General features: G+C 39.2%; 2 protein-coding genes across 7 annotated transcripts in view; one reads left to right on the forward strand and one right to left on the reverse strand.

Annotated features, from left to right (window-relative positions):
- The window catches only part of Obsc (Obscurin), a 252,766-nt gene extending 250,879 nt beyond the window's left edge, over positions 1 to 1,887 (forward strand). For all 6 annotated transcript variants that reach the window (XM_019050687.2, XM_072301410.1, XM_072301413.1 and 3 more), the window contains one exon: positions 672 to 1,887. In XM_019050687.2, coding sequence (XP_018906232.2) covers positions 672 to 836 — 165 coding nt within the window. In that variant the 3' untranslated portion in view covers positions 837 to 1,887. The remainder of the gene's footprint in view (positions 1 to 671) is intronic.
- Positions 1,862 to 17,101, reverse strand: LOC109036461 (exonuclease 3'-5' domain-containing protein 2). Its single transcript, XM_019050689.2, has 5 exons — positions 16,888 to 17,101; positions 14,064 to 14,325; positions 12,675 to 12,983; positions 11,266 to 11,387; positions 1,862 to 2,199 (listed from the first exon to the last, which is right to left on the reverse strand). The coding sequence occupies exons 1-5, from the start codon at positions 16,986 to 16,988 to the stop codon at positions 1,908 to 1,910; spliced, it is 1,086 nt and encodes a 361-aa protein (XP_018906234.2). The 5' UTR covers positions 16,989 to 17,101; the 3' UTR covers positions 1,862 to 1,907.
- Positions 17,102 to 17,471: the final 370 nt, after the last annotated feature.

Here is a 17,471-nt window from a genome sequence, read left to right on the forward strand (position 1 = left end):
TTACTTTTAAATCTACTTTTATATTATTTCCCATATCAGAAAAAAATTATAAAAAATACTGTGAAAACAGCTCTTTAAGCACTTTCAGATGAAACAATAAAAAAATTGCATGTAAATTCTCCATTAGTTCTGAGTTTTCCTCTGTTTAAAATTCCAAGTTGAGAAAGAGTATTTTGAACGTGAAAATATTTTTTAAATTTTGTCTGTATCATATTGTCTCATAGGAGAGTCCAAAAATCTCTTCTTCTTGGTGCAAACTTGATGCTACTTATTGGTGTGTCTCTGTTAAAGTCAGCCTGTATGTAGGTGCATTAGGACAAAGAAGTATTTTGACCTGCTGTGAGATGAAAATAAGTAATTAATTTAGGTCAAAATGAGTCATCGATCAAAAAGATAATATAAAACATTAAAAAATGATTCTCACTCAACTTGTTTGGAAATTTTGAAAACTTTTCAAAGTCTGGGTTGAGCTAGGTTTCAAGTCTTTGAATCACATTTTAGTCTCAAAACCTTTTATACCTTTTGTCCCATCATGAGTCAACCCTTTGTCAACATGGGTAATCAAGACTCCACTGTATTTTGTTTTTTGAAGTTTTAAATAGCCTCTTAAGGCAATGTTTGCTAGACCTCCCTCCATATGTATATCTAATATCATGCTCTTACTTTTCTAGGAATACGCAGAGTTTTATCATAACCAGCGTTCAGCAGAAACCTTGAAGTCGGATCTTAAAAGTGTCCTCGCCGTGAAAGCAACAGTTTCAAGATCAGATAGTATTCAAGAAGAATTGTCTAGCACCTACGATGACAGCCATCTGTGTCATCCGCTGATAATTTAAAAAAGGTTTTTTTTTCCCAAGAAATTTCTCTTCCACCAAAGCTCACCAAATTTTTGAGGGATGATAATTGGTTTATCGGTTCACACTCAAGGAAAAACAAGCCCTAAAATTTGGACACTTTGTGTTATTTTCCACTGATTTGATCCATTGTCTCCAAGATTTTTGAATGTTTTGCGAGAAACATGAAAAAAGTCATAAGGAACAATGTTGACTCTTGATTTTTTACTTTTATTGTTAGGTTCAAGCTCACAGAAAATATTTTCTTTGACTTTGCAACGTCTTCCATCATTTAGCATTTCAAGCTTGCCTTTATTCAAATCAGTGAAAGTAGCAGTGAAAAATTTTGAATGCACAGATGTCTGTAATACTTTTGGGCTGCCGGCAAGATTTCAAGGAGTAGCTGTTTGTTTTTTTTTATCATAAGGACAATGATCTTTTTGTTCTTGGCAAAATATTTCAGTCGTTATGGCTTAATAATCTTTAAATTATTCTAAATGACCATCAAGCTAGTGAACTCTAGAAAGGAGTTCAGAAACGTAGATAATCCATACTTCCATCTTTTCTGTTCTTAGCCGGCAGAAAAGCTAGGATAAAATTTGTAAATAATGGAATTTTCTATTTTAAACTTTTTTTCTACTTTTAAATGTATGCCACCTTGTTTCATTCATCAGTAATGAAATACATTTTACAAATGTTACAGCCCGAATTTTCAATTCTCAGGACAAGTAGGACAACTTTTTTGTCACTACTTAAGTCAAACCATATCATTCATGGTATGCTTTCTCACAGCACATAGCTTTCTGGAGTCAAATCTAAATCATACCTGCAAGGTAGAATTTCAGCTTAAATTTTTCACCTGGTAATGTACCATATATTTTATGGTTCTTTCTTTTTTCTTCGTTTGTTTAACGGCTTCTTCAAGGCTTTTAAGTTCAAATAGTGTACATCTTTTGAAACAGTCTTGAACTAGTCCTCTGTTGTCAATTGTATATTTATAAATATTGTGATCTGAAGTTGCAATAATGTTAAAATAAATGTTAAGTGTTTATTATTCCTCTTGTTTTGAATACCTCAAAAACAATTTTGATTCAATTTACACACAATTATAGTAATTGATATGAGGAGTGTCAGAATTATGATTAGCACACAGATCGTCATTTTAGGATGCGGGAAGATATGTTTAGCTCGTGTACAGCATGTTCTGTACTTCAGGTCTCTGCGTCTGCTGTCATTCTCAGGATTGCCTAATAACAGTTTTGTAGGGGCTGGATGTATTGGAGGTAAAGGATCCGTGACATCTCCTGTTACATCTGCGTTCTCTCCTGCTGCATCTCCTTCCGAATTGCTGTCTCCATCTTTTGCTCTAGAAATCCAATAAACGTGCACTTAGCCCACAGTGTAAGAAAAATTTGTCTACAATTTCAGATGATTAGAATGAAAGTAATGATTTTTGCTGTTTTTCAAGTAGCAGTAAAACCGGAGCAAGCTAACAAATAAACTTTTAAATTTTAAAGTTAAAGTTCGCCAGTGGAACTGCTGAGAAGAGTACATATTACTTGGAAAACAATATTTTTCAGGAGAGCAAAAAAACTGTCTGCATTTCATATGTTTTAGGGTAGGAAGGTAATACTTTTTGGAGGTGGCTATGGAGAGATGTTCTGCAAAACTCTGGAAGCATTTTTTAAAGTAATTTCAACTATTGGTAATAATGAGAGAAAAACCAAGGTACGCTTCTGTGAATGGCGCTCTGATATCAAATTCCAAATTACACAAATTTAGCATCAAGGTCCTGAGCCAGTTTATTTCCTAATTCACTTGAATTCAGACCAAACAAAGAGTCCGAAAGAACAGCGCACTTAAAGTCACATAATGGAGGCCTCTTTTAAACCCAAAAAATCCATGATTGCGATGTTGGGTTCTAATTTGGATAAATTGCTGAAGGAGCAGTCACTGGTGTACGTAGCGCCTTAGCACCAATAGAGGTAACTACAGATGACTCAACAGTATGTTTGATCTCGCTAAGAAACACTGATTTTCAATGCAGTATATAAAATCATACCAGAGCCCGCACGAGGTACGACTTTGGAAATAAATTAACGCTGAGATATGCAGTGATTGAACTACATTTTCGGATATTTACATGACTTCCCGATTTTCCAAGTAAAATATTTTGATGGATATGGCGATAAAAGTGCGCACATCATACCAATCCGTGCCCTCATCAGGATAATTTTTCAGTCATTGAAAGATCGTTGATTAATAGATGAAGACCCTATGTGTTTCCAGAGCTGAAATTGAAGAGTAATTGACGGTGAAATTCCCGAACCACATACCGCGATTGCAGTGTTTCAAAGTGTAAAGTATCCCAGTCTATTTTTTCTAATGAAGGACGGATAAAATCTTTTTTCGGAATTTTCAAGGAATATTCTTCACAATCCTGGTAGGTAAGTCGATCAGAATGATATCATGAGGGCTCAACATGATATCAGTGTGATAATACTCTGGCAAGGAAAATCAGTATAACATCAGGATATTCTGATAGTAGGCAGATGCCATGTCATGCTGATACATGTTGTCATGCCATGCTGCTGATATAGCTATCATGTCATGCTACTGATATAAAGATTTCGTGCCATGCTAATATAAGTATCGTGTAGGAGAATCGGCCAATTCACATTATGATATCATGATGATCGACTTTACCACGGACAGCTGAAGAGGAACATTCACGGAAGTTCCCATGGGATGCCTTGGAGTATTCCGCCGTGCTAAGGAAAAACACCATATGAACATTCGAGAGTAGGCAAATTTCCTTTGATAAAATGTTTATTCTTGAGGAAAATTATGAATATTTTTCCTTGACATTTTCAGGAACTTTAGATCAAAGCACGAACAAAATTCTCTGAAAAATTGGGAAAAAAAATATTCATAAGTTTACCAGGGAATTCGTGTTCTATCACAGACAATTTGGCAACGCCTGAAGGTTCAGACGGCTTTTTTCCTTACAATAAAATTAAAGAAGGCAACGGCAACGCCGCGCCGCGGCCATGAACTGAGACAAGTATACTTATTGTTACATAGGGACTTTCAGCGACTTAAACTGTGAACTTGTGGAAGCATAGTTAGGTTAATTATATTATGGAGGAAGTAACCTCGCTTTAAGCCATCACAGAACGTGCCAGTGGAAAAGGCGCTCGTGGGATCAAGGCCCGTCGATTTAAAATTGGCGCCGCAAATTTGAAGGATGAGAAAGACGTGAGCTGAGAGGCAACCAATGAGATGGGTTGAAACTGTTCTTGGTTTACTCTTGTGCCGCTGGAGAACGCTGCGTTACAAATACTTTTCCCGCTAAAAATGTCTAGTTCCCGCACTTCTACCGGCGGCAATTTTAAACTGACGGGTGCTCCCTGATCGAGCGCTTCACTGCAGCTCTGGTTATCACTTTGCCTCTCTGAACTGCCAAACCTTTTTGGGAATAAAAGTTCAAAGCTCCTTTGGATGCGAACAAGGAGAATAAATCGCAGATCCTAGAAAATATGCATGGGTCCATTTCTAATATCTGATATGAGTATTTACCATTAATCAAGCATTGATCATAGGGGAAGGGAGATTTTTAGGCAGGCACAACGCTCAGTCACTCTGAAGTTTTCAGTGTCAAAGATCCCCCCCCCCCCCCCTAGTTTCTCGCTAAAAATCACAGATATAGTGCTTTTGACCCAAATCTTCTGTTATCGAATGCGAAAAATCATGGAGAATGTAAGTTTTATGTAGACGGGTTTCTCGAAAGAAAAATAAAATTCCTAAGGAACTCTGCAACGTCGCAAATGGGGAATTGTCGTCTCTCCTTTTTCCCAAAAATATGTATGTATCAAACTGAAGGCATTATGACTTTCCTCTCTCAGACTTATATTCGTCTGTAACGATAAACAATGGGACGCGTTTGCTACGGCGCCTTGATACAACTATACAACCTCGACGGATGTCCGAATTGCGTTCAAAAAATTGAAGGCGTTTTGACTCCCTGCTCATACTACCTGTAGTTGATTCGATCGACAAACGCGTTGGTCGGCGGTGACGGGGACTTCGTGCAACCTTTTAAAATTGATCGCTGTCCGTATCGCACCGACTGAAGTGCGAAACCGCGTATCTCCATTGCGGTGTTGCAAAATTTCCGTTCTTAATTCATCTCTTCCATGAGAAACAATCCAAATTTACGACTTTAAATTTTGAACCAAATCTTCTGCTATCGAATACGAAAAATCATGGAGAATTTAAGTTTTATGTTGCCCAGCTTCTAGAAAGAAAAAAAAATCCTACGGAAGTCTGCAACGTCGCAAATGAGGAATTGTCGTCTCTCATTTTTCCCAAAAATATGTATGTATGAAACTGAAGGCATTATGACTTTCCTCTCTCACCTTATATTCGTCTGTAAGGATAAACAATGGGACGCGTTTGCTACGGCGCCTTGATACAACTATACCACATAAAGTGGCCATAGACCACAAAAAGTGGTCAGAAAAGCTCGTCTTTGACCAGATTTTGACTGTTTCTCGGCTTCGGAAGTCTCGCCGAGAGTCGGAACTGTGCGGAATCGATTCTACGCCTCCAACTACGTATAGGATCCGACTGTAATCTCGAATTTTTTTTTCAGTCCAAAATCGAGAAAAATTGACATGGGTTCCATGGACTAAATTTTTCGGGTCAAAATCGAAAGTTCGCCCATCGGGCCAAAACCAAGTAAGCTCGCTTGGAATTGACCCGCTGCGTGGGATTTTCTAGTCGGTTCCAGAGGGGAGACGGAAAAAGCTATTTTTGCATCAAGCTCTTTTAGTCCATGAAACCCCAGTCGATTTTTCCCGATTCATTCCGATGAAAGAAAATAATCCGAGATTAGTATCAAATCCCATGTAGGTACTTGGAGGCGTAGAATCGATTCCGCGTGGTCCCGAGGCTCGCCGGAGCTTCCTGGACCGAGAAACAGTAAAAAACGAGTGTTAATTTCTGGAAGTTTCGGGCATGGTCGAATATCCGCGGTTATCCGCGATTGTCAAGTCTGATCGACTCGTGAAGCATTTTGGATCGGAAATTCGGACTCCTTCGACTCATTTTATGGGGGACGAGCTTCATTTCAGCCCGATCTGAGAACTTTCGATTTTGACCCGAAAAGTAAAACCTGCATGGTTACCCGACAAACACAAAATTTCAACAACGAAGCTGCTGGGAGTAAGGTAAGTCTCTAAAGTACAGGAAATCTAAGTAGTCCTTGAACAATGAACTTTTTTACAGGTTTGTAGAATGTTTTGGGATTTTGCAGTGCTTCCGCAGGGCCGGATTTATACCCACTTGCCGCCCGTGGGCCGCCGCCCCCTTTTCATTCGTTTTGAAATATCAAGCTCGAACCATCAAGTGAACAAGCCGGAGTAGGAGGGGTGCATAAGACGTGTTTATTCGTCTTGGGCACATTTTTTTCAAAGCCCTGTCAACACTAGCCAAAGTTCACGGAACATAGCGCAAAAGTTAAGTTCCGTAAACCTTTCTCTGTGTGGTCCAGGCCTTCCATTTATTAGAAATGAACGAAAAAATTATGAAAGAATAAATATGAATGTGGTTTAATAATTTTAATTTCCGCCACCGCGCTAACCGGACTGTTTTTGACGAAATGCATTAAGTATTCATGCAGTCTTGTAGGCACTATGAGTCTCACGCCAACCGCTGCTGACCGCACTGCGTTTGACGCAATGCGTGAAGTATTCGGGGAGTCTTGAAGGCGCTAAATGTGTTTCATGCTGACTGGCGCGGCGCGCGAAGGGCTTCTCCTTTTCAACTCAAATCCTCGTCATCATTGCTCTTTGCGCCGCGCCGCTCCAGGCCAAACTGCGTGTTTGGTTTCTCTCTCAACTATACCAATGAAAGGCGCTGTCTCTTGTATCGCTGAAAGACGAACAAATTCAACGCAAAAAATTCATTACTATATGTATACTTTAACTCTCAGGAAATGAGAGATTTTGTCGCCTTTTCTCGTTTTTCAATTTTTTTTTCTGAATCCGTTTTTTTTTTATACCTAAATTTGAAAATTTGCAAAATTTGCCGCCCCCTAAAATTGCCGCCATGGGCCGCGGCCCATGTGACCACCCCCTAAATCCGGCCCTGGATTAGGGGCTGGGGAGGAACATTTTGACGATGAAACTCCTAAGCCACGTACATCGTTTGCGGTATTCAAAAATCTCCGCTCCCATTTTACTTTTTGGCGGAGAGCACAGCAATTTCATTCCTTGGATTTTCCACACAGTTTTCTTCACGCAGACGAAAAATCCCGGGGTTTTAAAAAATTGACGTTGAATGGTTTTCATGATAAAATAATGTATGACAGGAAGCCTGCAACGTTGCAAACTGAGATACGAGATACACAGTGGTTTTGAAGCAAAAAAAAAAAAAAAAAAAAAAAAATGCGACAAAAATGTACCCAAAAATGGTTTGCTCGGGGTGAGTCCATGGTACGTGCACACTTAAAATCGCGAAAAATCAAAATCTTGGCTAGTGCTATTTTCGAAATACGCGCTTTGAAATTTTCATAGTAAATGCAACTTTTCTACTGATCTTGATCCACTTTTTATTTATTTGTACATTGAATCGGTGTTGATCGGTTCACGTTTTTATTTTTTGTTCGAATCAAGTCGAACGAATACATGCCCTCTCTTTACACGCACACTTCCTTTCATACTCTTTTTTTTAACCGAAAAATTCGCCTTCTGCTGCGTCTGCGGCAATTGTTGTTACGAGTATGCGGTGCGTGCTGGTTTCAGGTAGTTACATACTCGACTCTTTGAAGGCGTTTTGTGTGCGAGAGCAATTCGCCAGTTCTCCAACAGGGTACGCCACTTGCGCACATAAAACGCCTTCAGAGAGTCGAGTATGTAATGACCTGAAACCAGCACGCACAACATATTCGTAACAACAATTGCTGCAGACGCAGCTGAAGGCGAATTGCTCTCGCACATAAAACGCCTTCAGAGATTCGTGTATGTAATGACCTGAAACCAGCACGCACAACATATTCGTAACAACAATTGCCGCAGACGCAGCTGAAGACGAATTTTTCAGTTAAAAAAAAAGGGTATGAAAGGAAGTGTGCGTGTAACGAGAGGGTATGTATGATCGACATGAATCGAACGAAAAATGAAAACGTTAACCGATCAACACCGATTCAATGTACAAATAAATAAAAAATCGGATCAAAATCAGTGGAAAAGTTGCATTTACTATGAAAATCTCAAATCGCGTATTTCGAAAAAAGGATCAGTCAATAGATTTTGATTTTTCGCAATTTTACGTGTACACGTACCATAGACTCGCCCCCTGCAAACCATTTTTGGATACAATTTTGTCGCTTTTTTTATCTTTTAGATAAAAAATCTCGGCAGATTTTGAATTTTCAGCAAAAAAAAAGGACGATAGCCCCTGCGCGTGAGTCTAAAGAATCATTCTAAACCCAAAAATCGGCAAAATTAAGAGAAATGAAAGCAGAATAGTGTTTGGAAAAAAACCTCACATTCGATACAGAAATCGGTCAAGGGTCAATTCCAAGCGAGCTTACTTGGTTCCGACCCTATCGGCGAAATTTCCATTTTGACCCCAAAAAATTTAGTCCATGTTATCCGTGTCGATTTTTCTCGATTTGGGACGGAGAAAAATATTCGAGATTTCAGTCGCATCCTACGTTGCTGGAAGCGTAGAATCGATTCAGCACGATCCCGACTCTCGGCGAGGCTTCCTGAGCCGAGAAACAGTAAAAAACTGGTCAAAAACGAGCTTTTCTGACCACTTTTTGACTCTTTCTCTGGAGCGTTATCAGCGGCTAGCTCGAAGCAAGGGACTTGCGGAGCTATTCCGACTGGAAAATCGCACTCAGCGGGTCAATTCCAAGCGAGCTTACTTGGTTTCGGCCCGATCAAAGAACTTTAGATTTTGACGCTAAAAATTTAGACCCTGTCAATTTTTCTCGATTTGGGACTGAGAAAAAAATTTGTATAGCTGGGTAATTAGAGTCATATTATATGTATCAAACTGAAGGCATTATGACTTTCTTCTCTCAACTTATATTCGTCTGTAACGATAAACAATGGGACAGGTTTGCTACGGCGCCTTGATACAACTATACAACCTCGACGGATGTCCGTATTGCGTTAAAAAATTGAAGGACTTTTGATTTCCTACGCAGAATACCTACCTGAAGTTTATTCGATCGAAAAACGCGTTGGTCGGCGGTGACGGGGACTTGATGCAACTTTTCAAACTTAATAGCTGTCCGTATCGCACGGACTGAAAAGCGAAACCACGTACCTCCATTGCGGTGTTGCAAAATTTCCATTCTTAATTCATCTCTTCCATGAGAAACAATCCAAATTTACGATTTTAAATTTTGAACCAAATCTTTTGCTATCGAATACGAAAAATCATGGAGAATTTAAGTTTTATGTTCACCAGCTTCTAGAAAGAAAAAAAAATCCTACGGAAGTCTGCAACGTCGCAAATGAGGAATTGTCGTCTCTCATTTTTCCCAAAAATATGTATGTATCAAACTGAAGGCATTATGACTTTCCTCTCTAGACTTATATTCGTCTGTAACGATAAACAATGGGACGCTTTTGCTACGGCGCCTTGATACAACTATACAACCTCGACGGATGTCCGAATTGCGTTCAAAAAATTGAAGGCGTTTTGACTCCCTGCTCATACTACCTGTAGTTGATTCGATCGACAAACGCGTTGGTCGGCGGTGACGGGGACTTCTTGCAACCTTTTAAAATTGATCGCTGTCCGTATCGCACCGACTGAAGTGCGAAACCACGTATCTCCATTGCGGTGTTGCAAAATTTCCGTTCTTAATTCATCTCTTCCATGAGAAACAATCCAAATTTACGACTTTAAATTAGCGACGCCAAGAATGGCACAAGTTGGGCCAGCGGGGATTTTTCTGAATCCGGGCCCAAATGATACCTTATGATACCCTATAACTCTGGTAAAAATCTTAGCTTGAGTATACGCACGGTTTTTGAGAAATGAGGGGGCAAAGTTGCCAAATCGCCATCATCCTGGACAGCATTTCTGCAGCAAAAAGACGGAAAAAGTGGACGAAAAAGTTACACCTTTGATGGGCTCCGGCTGTAAATGTTCTTATTTGGCCCCCAAACATTTAACTGTGTTCAGTTTCAAAAATTTTGGTAACACATTGGTCCAAAATGGCGAGAAATCGTCGACAAATCAGGATTCTTTGTCAAATTTTTAGAAATGGAAGTAAAATGTCGGTCTGCTGCAGTTTTCATGGCTAACAATGTTCTTAGCGGTTCTCAATGCATGAAATTGTGTTCAGCTTCACAAATTTACATCGCACAGTGGTCAAAAATGGGGGAATTAGTGGACAAATTAAGATCCTCTATCAAACTTTTTAAAAATGAAGCGAAACTGTTGGTCCCCAGTATCCTTAAGATCCCGAAAAAATTATTTAAATTCTTGTTTTGACTATTTAAATATTTTTTTAATTTTTTCTCTCCATTTTTTCTTCTTTTTTTTAAATTTCTGGAAGATTGCATATTTTATTGAGAGAATGCTACAAAGTCTATTCTATAACAACGTTCTATAAACAATACGGTCTGACATGTTGTAATAATTTAAAAAATTAAAAACATGAATTTTTCCGGCACCTAAACTCTACTACGGACCAACAGTTTCACTTCATTTTTAAGAAGTTTGACAGAGGATCTTAATTTGTCCTCTAATTCCCCCATTTTTGACCACTGTGCGATGTAAATTTGTGAAGCTGAACACAATTTCATGCGTTTAGGACCGATAAGAACATTGTTAGCCAGGAAAACTGCAGCAGACCGACAATTTTACTTCCATTTCTAAAAATTTGACAATGAATCCTGATATGTCGACGATTTCTCCCCATTTTTGACCACTCTGTTACCAAAATTTTTGAGACTGAACACAGTTAAATGTTTGGGGGCCCAATAAGAACATTTACAGCCGAAACCCATCAAAGGTGTAACTTTTTCGTCCATTTTTCCCGTCTTTTTGCTGTAGAAATGCTGTCCAGAATGATGGCGATTTGGCAACTTTGCCCCCTCATTTCTCAAAAACCGTGCGTATACTCAAGCTAAATTTTTTACCAGAGTTTTACGGTATCATAAGGTACCGTCTGGGCCCAGTTTCAGAAAAATCCCCGCTGGCCCAAATTGTGCCAAAAAAACGGTCGTTTTTGGCGTCGCTCTTTGCTCCCGTCGTCAATGACGCGTGCTCTCAAAACAGTATATCTACAAAATAATTACCATGGAATAATCATTTCTTTAAGGTGCCACCCCCATTCCTTTAAGCTTCATTATTTACGCAAGATATTATAATTATTGTTACATTTATATTCGGTACCTACTTTTCTTTATCAGGACTCGGCGGGCCTTTGTAACGGTAGACCACATCAATTTTAAATCGCCACAAATTTATAAAATCTGCACAATTCTTTACGGGACTAGGATTCTGTTTAGTTTCCTGGACCTGCAAAAAATATTAGAGAGGAGAAAACAGAAAGTGAGAACCCAATTCAAAAATTGGGCAGTCCGTGACGGAGAAAAGAACATTAATCTTGCAGGTATGCTCAATGACCAGTGAAAATTAAGTACCTATAAGGAATCTAGCCCATGTATAGCTTTTCCTATAGAAAACAAGATGATGAAAGGGGTTACTGGGTTCATCAATGCATGGCCAATATCCGAAACCATGTTCTCCATATATTGCGATGTTTCAAAATTTGCTCTCTTATTTTATTTTTTCAAAGAAAAACAAATCGACGGTGAAAGTCGGCAATCACATAACTCGTTTGCGGTGTCTGAAAATCTCCGCCTCTACGTCATTTTTTTAAAGGAGAACAAATTGATATTATTTCTTGAAGTTTTTGCAGAATTTTCTTCGCATTGAGAAGAAAAATCATGACAGTTTTAAAGAATTGCCGTTGAGTAGTTTTCCATTTAAAAAATAAAGTATGACAGGAAGTCTGCGACGTCGCAAACCGAGTTATGTGATTGCCGACTTTCACCGTCGAAATCAACTTTATGGTTTGAAATTTATATAGAACATGATGCTAATGGAGGAGAAAAATCATTGACATTTTCAAAAAAATTACGTTGCTGACTAGTTTTCCGAAGACAAAATACGGTATGACAGGAAGCCTGTCATCGCAAAACGCGGTTTCGAACCTAGGCCATCGATTTGCAACATATATCAATACCTGATAAGTCGTCTCGAACTTGAGACCTCAAAATCCGTTTAAGCCCCCCCCCCCCTCTTTTTAAATAGACGGGGATGCCATTCAGGCCTATGACATAACTTCAGAAAGCTCAAGATCTAAGTGGATCGAATTTAGCAAAAAGGAACCAGCTCAATTACTGTGTTGCAAGAATGTCGCGTCTTCATGATTTTCTAAAAAATCTCCCAGAATAGCAAATGGTTTTGGATTCCCGTCAAAAAATTGTTGATTTTTAAAGATAAATAATTTTGTAAATTTAAATACCGTAAATATATAAAGTATTTTCGAAAGAAAATGAGAAGTTGTACGTCTTTGAAAACATTGTCATCGCGCCTGTTCGTTTTGCAGAATGCGATCCAAAAGTTTGAATTAAGTAGTTGCTTAAAATTTGTTATTCAAGAAATTGTATTTTTTAGACTCAGGAGTGACATAAATATTTTAAACTTTATTATGACTCTAACGGTTTTTGCGTTTATTCTGTCTAATTCTATACCCATATCTACGAAGGTTACTTGGTATAAACTACATTTAAAACTTACACTTTGCTCGAGGAACTTTTCGAAAATAAGTACGGCCGACTTGGCATCGGCGGCGGCGTATCTAAGAGCCTCAGGAGACAGAACAGGGCCGTCCCAATCGACTTGCCAAGCAATAAATTTTGGGAGGTCTATGTCACAGAGCCTCTTGGCTAGATAAGTCAAGCCTGATTTTGGGTATTTGTAGTGAGCTGCAATATGCTGCAGATCCAAACAGTTGACAGTGTGCAGTTGGTAGTCGTGGAGCAGGCGGGATGTGTCGAGATGGATCGCCACGCCTACTTTTAGAACGTCGGTTGACTTCAGTAAATCCTGAAAAATGATGTAAGGTTCTTACTGGTTTTATAATTCCCGCTCATAAAATTTAGCAGAAATTGTTCTTGGATATCACTAAGAAGGATATAGCAGTGGATTGACCTAAACACATGCCTACCTAGCTGATGTTTTATTTTTCTCAACAAAATACTATGCAATGATGCGATATTCTGACTTGAAATTATATGAATTATTCGTTCTACCTAAGTACTACAGTGAAGAATCAGAGAAAGTTACAATGTGTGTTGTTTTCGGTTCAGTAAAAAAAAGATAAAATATGAAGGGAATTAGAATGTGAAATGTGCATGTGAAATACAGTCGGGCTGATTCTTGGTTAAATTTGTCCTGATTTGACCTGATCTTGTCCGATTTTCGTCAAACTTTGATTAATTTACGAGTCGAAAATATCTTATTACATATGGATTGCATTTTGCAAAAAGGAACCAAGACCATTTCAGTGTCGCTAAGTATGTGCAACAATTTTTACCTTGCGAATATCTATAAACAGATATACCATCTAAACAAGTTTTACCTATACTCCCAATAAACTATAAAATTCACGACGAAAATTGGCGTGATTGATTGCATGATATCAGTAATTTTATTGTAATGTATCTAAGTTGCAAAATCCTAGCAACATTGGAATGCTCTCGGTTCCTTTTTGCAAAATGCAATCGATATATTAGTCGATGCACGGTCAGAATCATGCCGGAATCACACGCTGAATTTGGCAGCTGAATACGAGAATTCAACAGTTATCGCTCAACGGCTGAAATTTTGCATGAGTTATTTTCATCCAGATTTGTATCAAATCTCTTCGAATCGTTCAGACAAATTCGACATTATCCGATGGTCGCTGAGCCTCGTTGCTGAATTTTGCGCGACGAGCGTAAAATTCAGGCATCGGACCGATGACTTCCACATTCAAGACACATTCAGCTCCCACTTTCAGCGTGTGATTCCGGTGTCATAGGTAGTTAGCCTCTCGTTTACGGGTTTCCGTTAATAATCGTAAAACAAGAGTTGCAAAATGGGCGCTAGATCTTCACTGGTCACCAACCCTTACTTATCCCTTACTTTGATTCGAATTAAGAAAATTTGCCAGTCTAGATTATCGTCTGTGAGGGCAATTATCTGCCGCAGTCGGATGATGAAGGTCGGGCCATCCTTGGTGGCAAGTTGCAGAATGGCCACAGGATTTCTGATGTTGGGCTGTTTGGCAGCACTGAGCAAGGGATTACTACTTCGCACTTCATCTGTCTCTTCACTCAACAGGCTCGGTGCTTTTGATTGTGTCCACTCACAATCCAACCCAATCACTGGAAATTTCCTGCTCACCCTTAACATAGAAATATCCGAGATTATAAACATTGGGTATCACGCTGAACAAAATCTCGTCACCTTTCAGCCAAAGTATCAGAAGCGTCATGTGACGTTTAATAATTTCCGCCGCCATTTTATTTTTTTACCGAGAAATTGTCGGTTTGAATATGTTTGAAAATTTCAGTGAATTTTATCGGCAGCACAAAGAAAATTCAGTGAAATTTTCGGACAGCTTCGTTGAAAAATTTTCTGTAAAAGTATAAAATGACGGCGGACATTTTTAAAAGTCGCACTTGTTATACTTCGGCCGGAAGGTGGCGATCTAAAAAAAATTCTCTCATTACATGATCTATAATGTATGCACATGATATGTCTGCTGGACTATTTTAAGCATCATTGTCGCACTCCTTTGACGTTAGAAAATCGCGTATGTACCTGCATTTTAAGACAAGCCCTGACGTGCGTATAATTCCATCCTTTCCGGGTCTTAGGTACGTGCGGTTAATCCAGGATTGCGCGAAAGGTCTAAGAAAATATATGAAGATTGCGCAAAAGAGGCACAAGGATTAAGCGAAAAAGGCACGAGGATTGAGCGAAAAAGGCACAAGGATTGCGCGAAAAAGGCACAAGGATTGCGCGAATAGAAACCTTAACATCTGCTACAGGAATACGCTAATTTAGAATGAAGTTTATTTAAGGTAGAAGTTTGGCAAAACAGGAAACGGGTTAGAGAAAAAATGCATTTTTATGTTAACGCTAGTTTAGGTTAGTTGGTTGACAGGTCATCAATGTCTTACCTTCTGATGCTCAATGAAGTGAAAAGATTGTATAATTTTAGTGGGTATAAAGAATTTCAACTTCTCTCGGGAAAAATATTTAAGCGGGAAAAACGAGGCAACGTTGGAATGCTCATACGGCGTCGAAACACAACAAATAGGCCCTATAATTTGATGCAGCGATTATTATAATGCGAGTTAGAATAATCGTGCCAAACACAGTGCAGCCAGCGTTAAACGTATATTGGCGCCTGCAAGACTTCAGGAATACTTCACGCATTGCGCCAAATAGTGCGGTCGGCGCAAAGCCCATATTAGCGCCTACAAGACTGCATGAATACTTCTCGCATTGCGCCAAACGCAGTGCAGTCGGTCAGTTGGCGAGAAGCGCCTGCAAGACTGTAGGAATGCTGTAGGACTGAGAGTAATCATTCTTGACTTTCTGTTCCCGATTTTACCATAATTAAAGGGAAAATATGTATCCTCTTTGTAGCGATTCGGAAACTCGGATGATATTCGATATTTCCGAAAAATTCGCGGAAAATTTTCAAAAAAACTGTTAGTAGTTTTTTAAAAACACGTATTAAAAATAAAGCATAAAAGTGGTGCATAACTTTCCAATCAGAGATAAATATTCGCGCAATTATGTGGGTTTTCTGCACCAGAAAAATTCGCGTAATCCTATGCATCTCTAAAAGGATAAAAAAGGGGCCATTCGCGCAATCCTATATCGTAACCCTTAGGTGGCACTAGAAATTCCCATGTTCTTGCGTTAGAGGAGCGACGTTGTATCGGAAAGCTCTATAATGCAAAATTAAGGTGATCCTTGAATGAATCGTTCTAATAGGTCCGCAAGTAACACTAACAAGATACAGTCTCGATGAATGGAAATTCTTTCTTATTTCAATCTACAAAATGTTGGGTAATGCTAGATAAGGCGTTTGGAGGACATGGCGCATAAGTGCAGTTTTTGAAAAAATTGAGACTTCAATTATTTCAAGTAAAACTAGTCTGAATGCATATTCTATGGAAAATTCGCTCCCAAATTCGAATCCTTAAGCATCAAAAAGTCAGTTTGAACTTTCTTTCCGCCGTGAGGATCCACGTAATTTCGAAACTTCAAACATGTATTTCTCGAAATGGCAAAAAGTGTACTTATGCGGCTTGTCCTCCAAGCCCTTCAGCTGAAATGTTGTTAATAATTAGGATCCCGGGTACCGGAAGATTTGGAGTCGTTTGAGGGCATAGTAGCCCCGAGTTTGATCAGGCACGTAGCCAAGGGGGCTTGGGGGCTTGAGCGCTCAAGCCTCCCTATGGCCTATGATCTGATCAGGTCAAAACAAGACTTTTTTGTTGTGTAAAGTTTTTTTCCAAAAGTGCCCCAGTCAGAGCTACGGTCCTCCCAAAATTTCGGAAAGTAAATAGTTTTTCCTGAATTTTGGCAACGGTTGAGAACAAAACTTCCTGAAAATTTGTACCCTCCTGTATTTTTATACCCTGAATTCATAAATGATCCAAAAAAATTCGAAATCTCAATTAAAAGAGGGGGTTTGGGGGTGTTTAGGCTCCAGCAATCTGGCCGTTGAACCGTGGATCACCCTGTACAGGAGGACTTTTGTACGCCAAAGAATCTGAGGGGGCAGGCCCCCCCAAACTCGGCCAAGCCCAAACCCTTAAACGAAAACCTGCCCACGTGCCTGAATTTGAGTGAGAGGTATTTTTACTATCGTTGTGCCCTCTTCCTCTCTGCTGTCTTATCCCTCCCCAATGAACTTTGATCACTCCAAGTGAATGAAACTCACCGGAAAAACTCCAGGAGCTTTTTGCACGCTTTTTTTGGGTTGAAGTTTTCATCGATAAGAATGTATGGCTCCTCGCTCTTCTTGCCCGAGCTAGAACTCATAATCGTGATAATTTCACTAAGTATCCACTTCTGCTTGCACCAAAATTAAAGATTTAACGAAAACGGGCGACCTGTCAATTGAACGTCACATGTGTTTGTAACACGTGACTACAGATAAGGAGAGTTCATTGATGAAAAGATAAGAGGGCCTACTCCGTGCCGTACACGCGGTAGCAAATGTTTTCTCGAATTCTTAGTAGAGGGATATATTATGCTTGAGAGATTGACGGTGAAACTGCATAAAGGCGTATCTCATTGCGTTTATTAAAATCTCCAATCTAATTTCATTGTTAAAGGATAACAAACAAACAGAATGACTTGAAATTTTCACAAAATATCATCATCATTCATTGACAATTTAATCGCGGAAATTCTCAAGAAACGACTTTGAGAGGTTTCCCATTAGACGAATGAGTATGACAGGGAGTCAGAAAAGCTGTAAAATTGAGATGTGAGGGGTTTTTTCAGTTTCACCGTCAAAAT

The sequence above is a fragment of the Bemisia tabaci genome, chromosome 6 (assembly GCF_918797505.1).
Source record: "Bemisia tabaci chromosome 6, PGI_BMITA_v3".
Taxonomy (NCBI): domain Eukaryota; kingdom Metazoa; phylum Arthropoda; class Insecta; order Hemiptera; family Aleyrodidae; genus Bemisia; species Bemisia tabaci.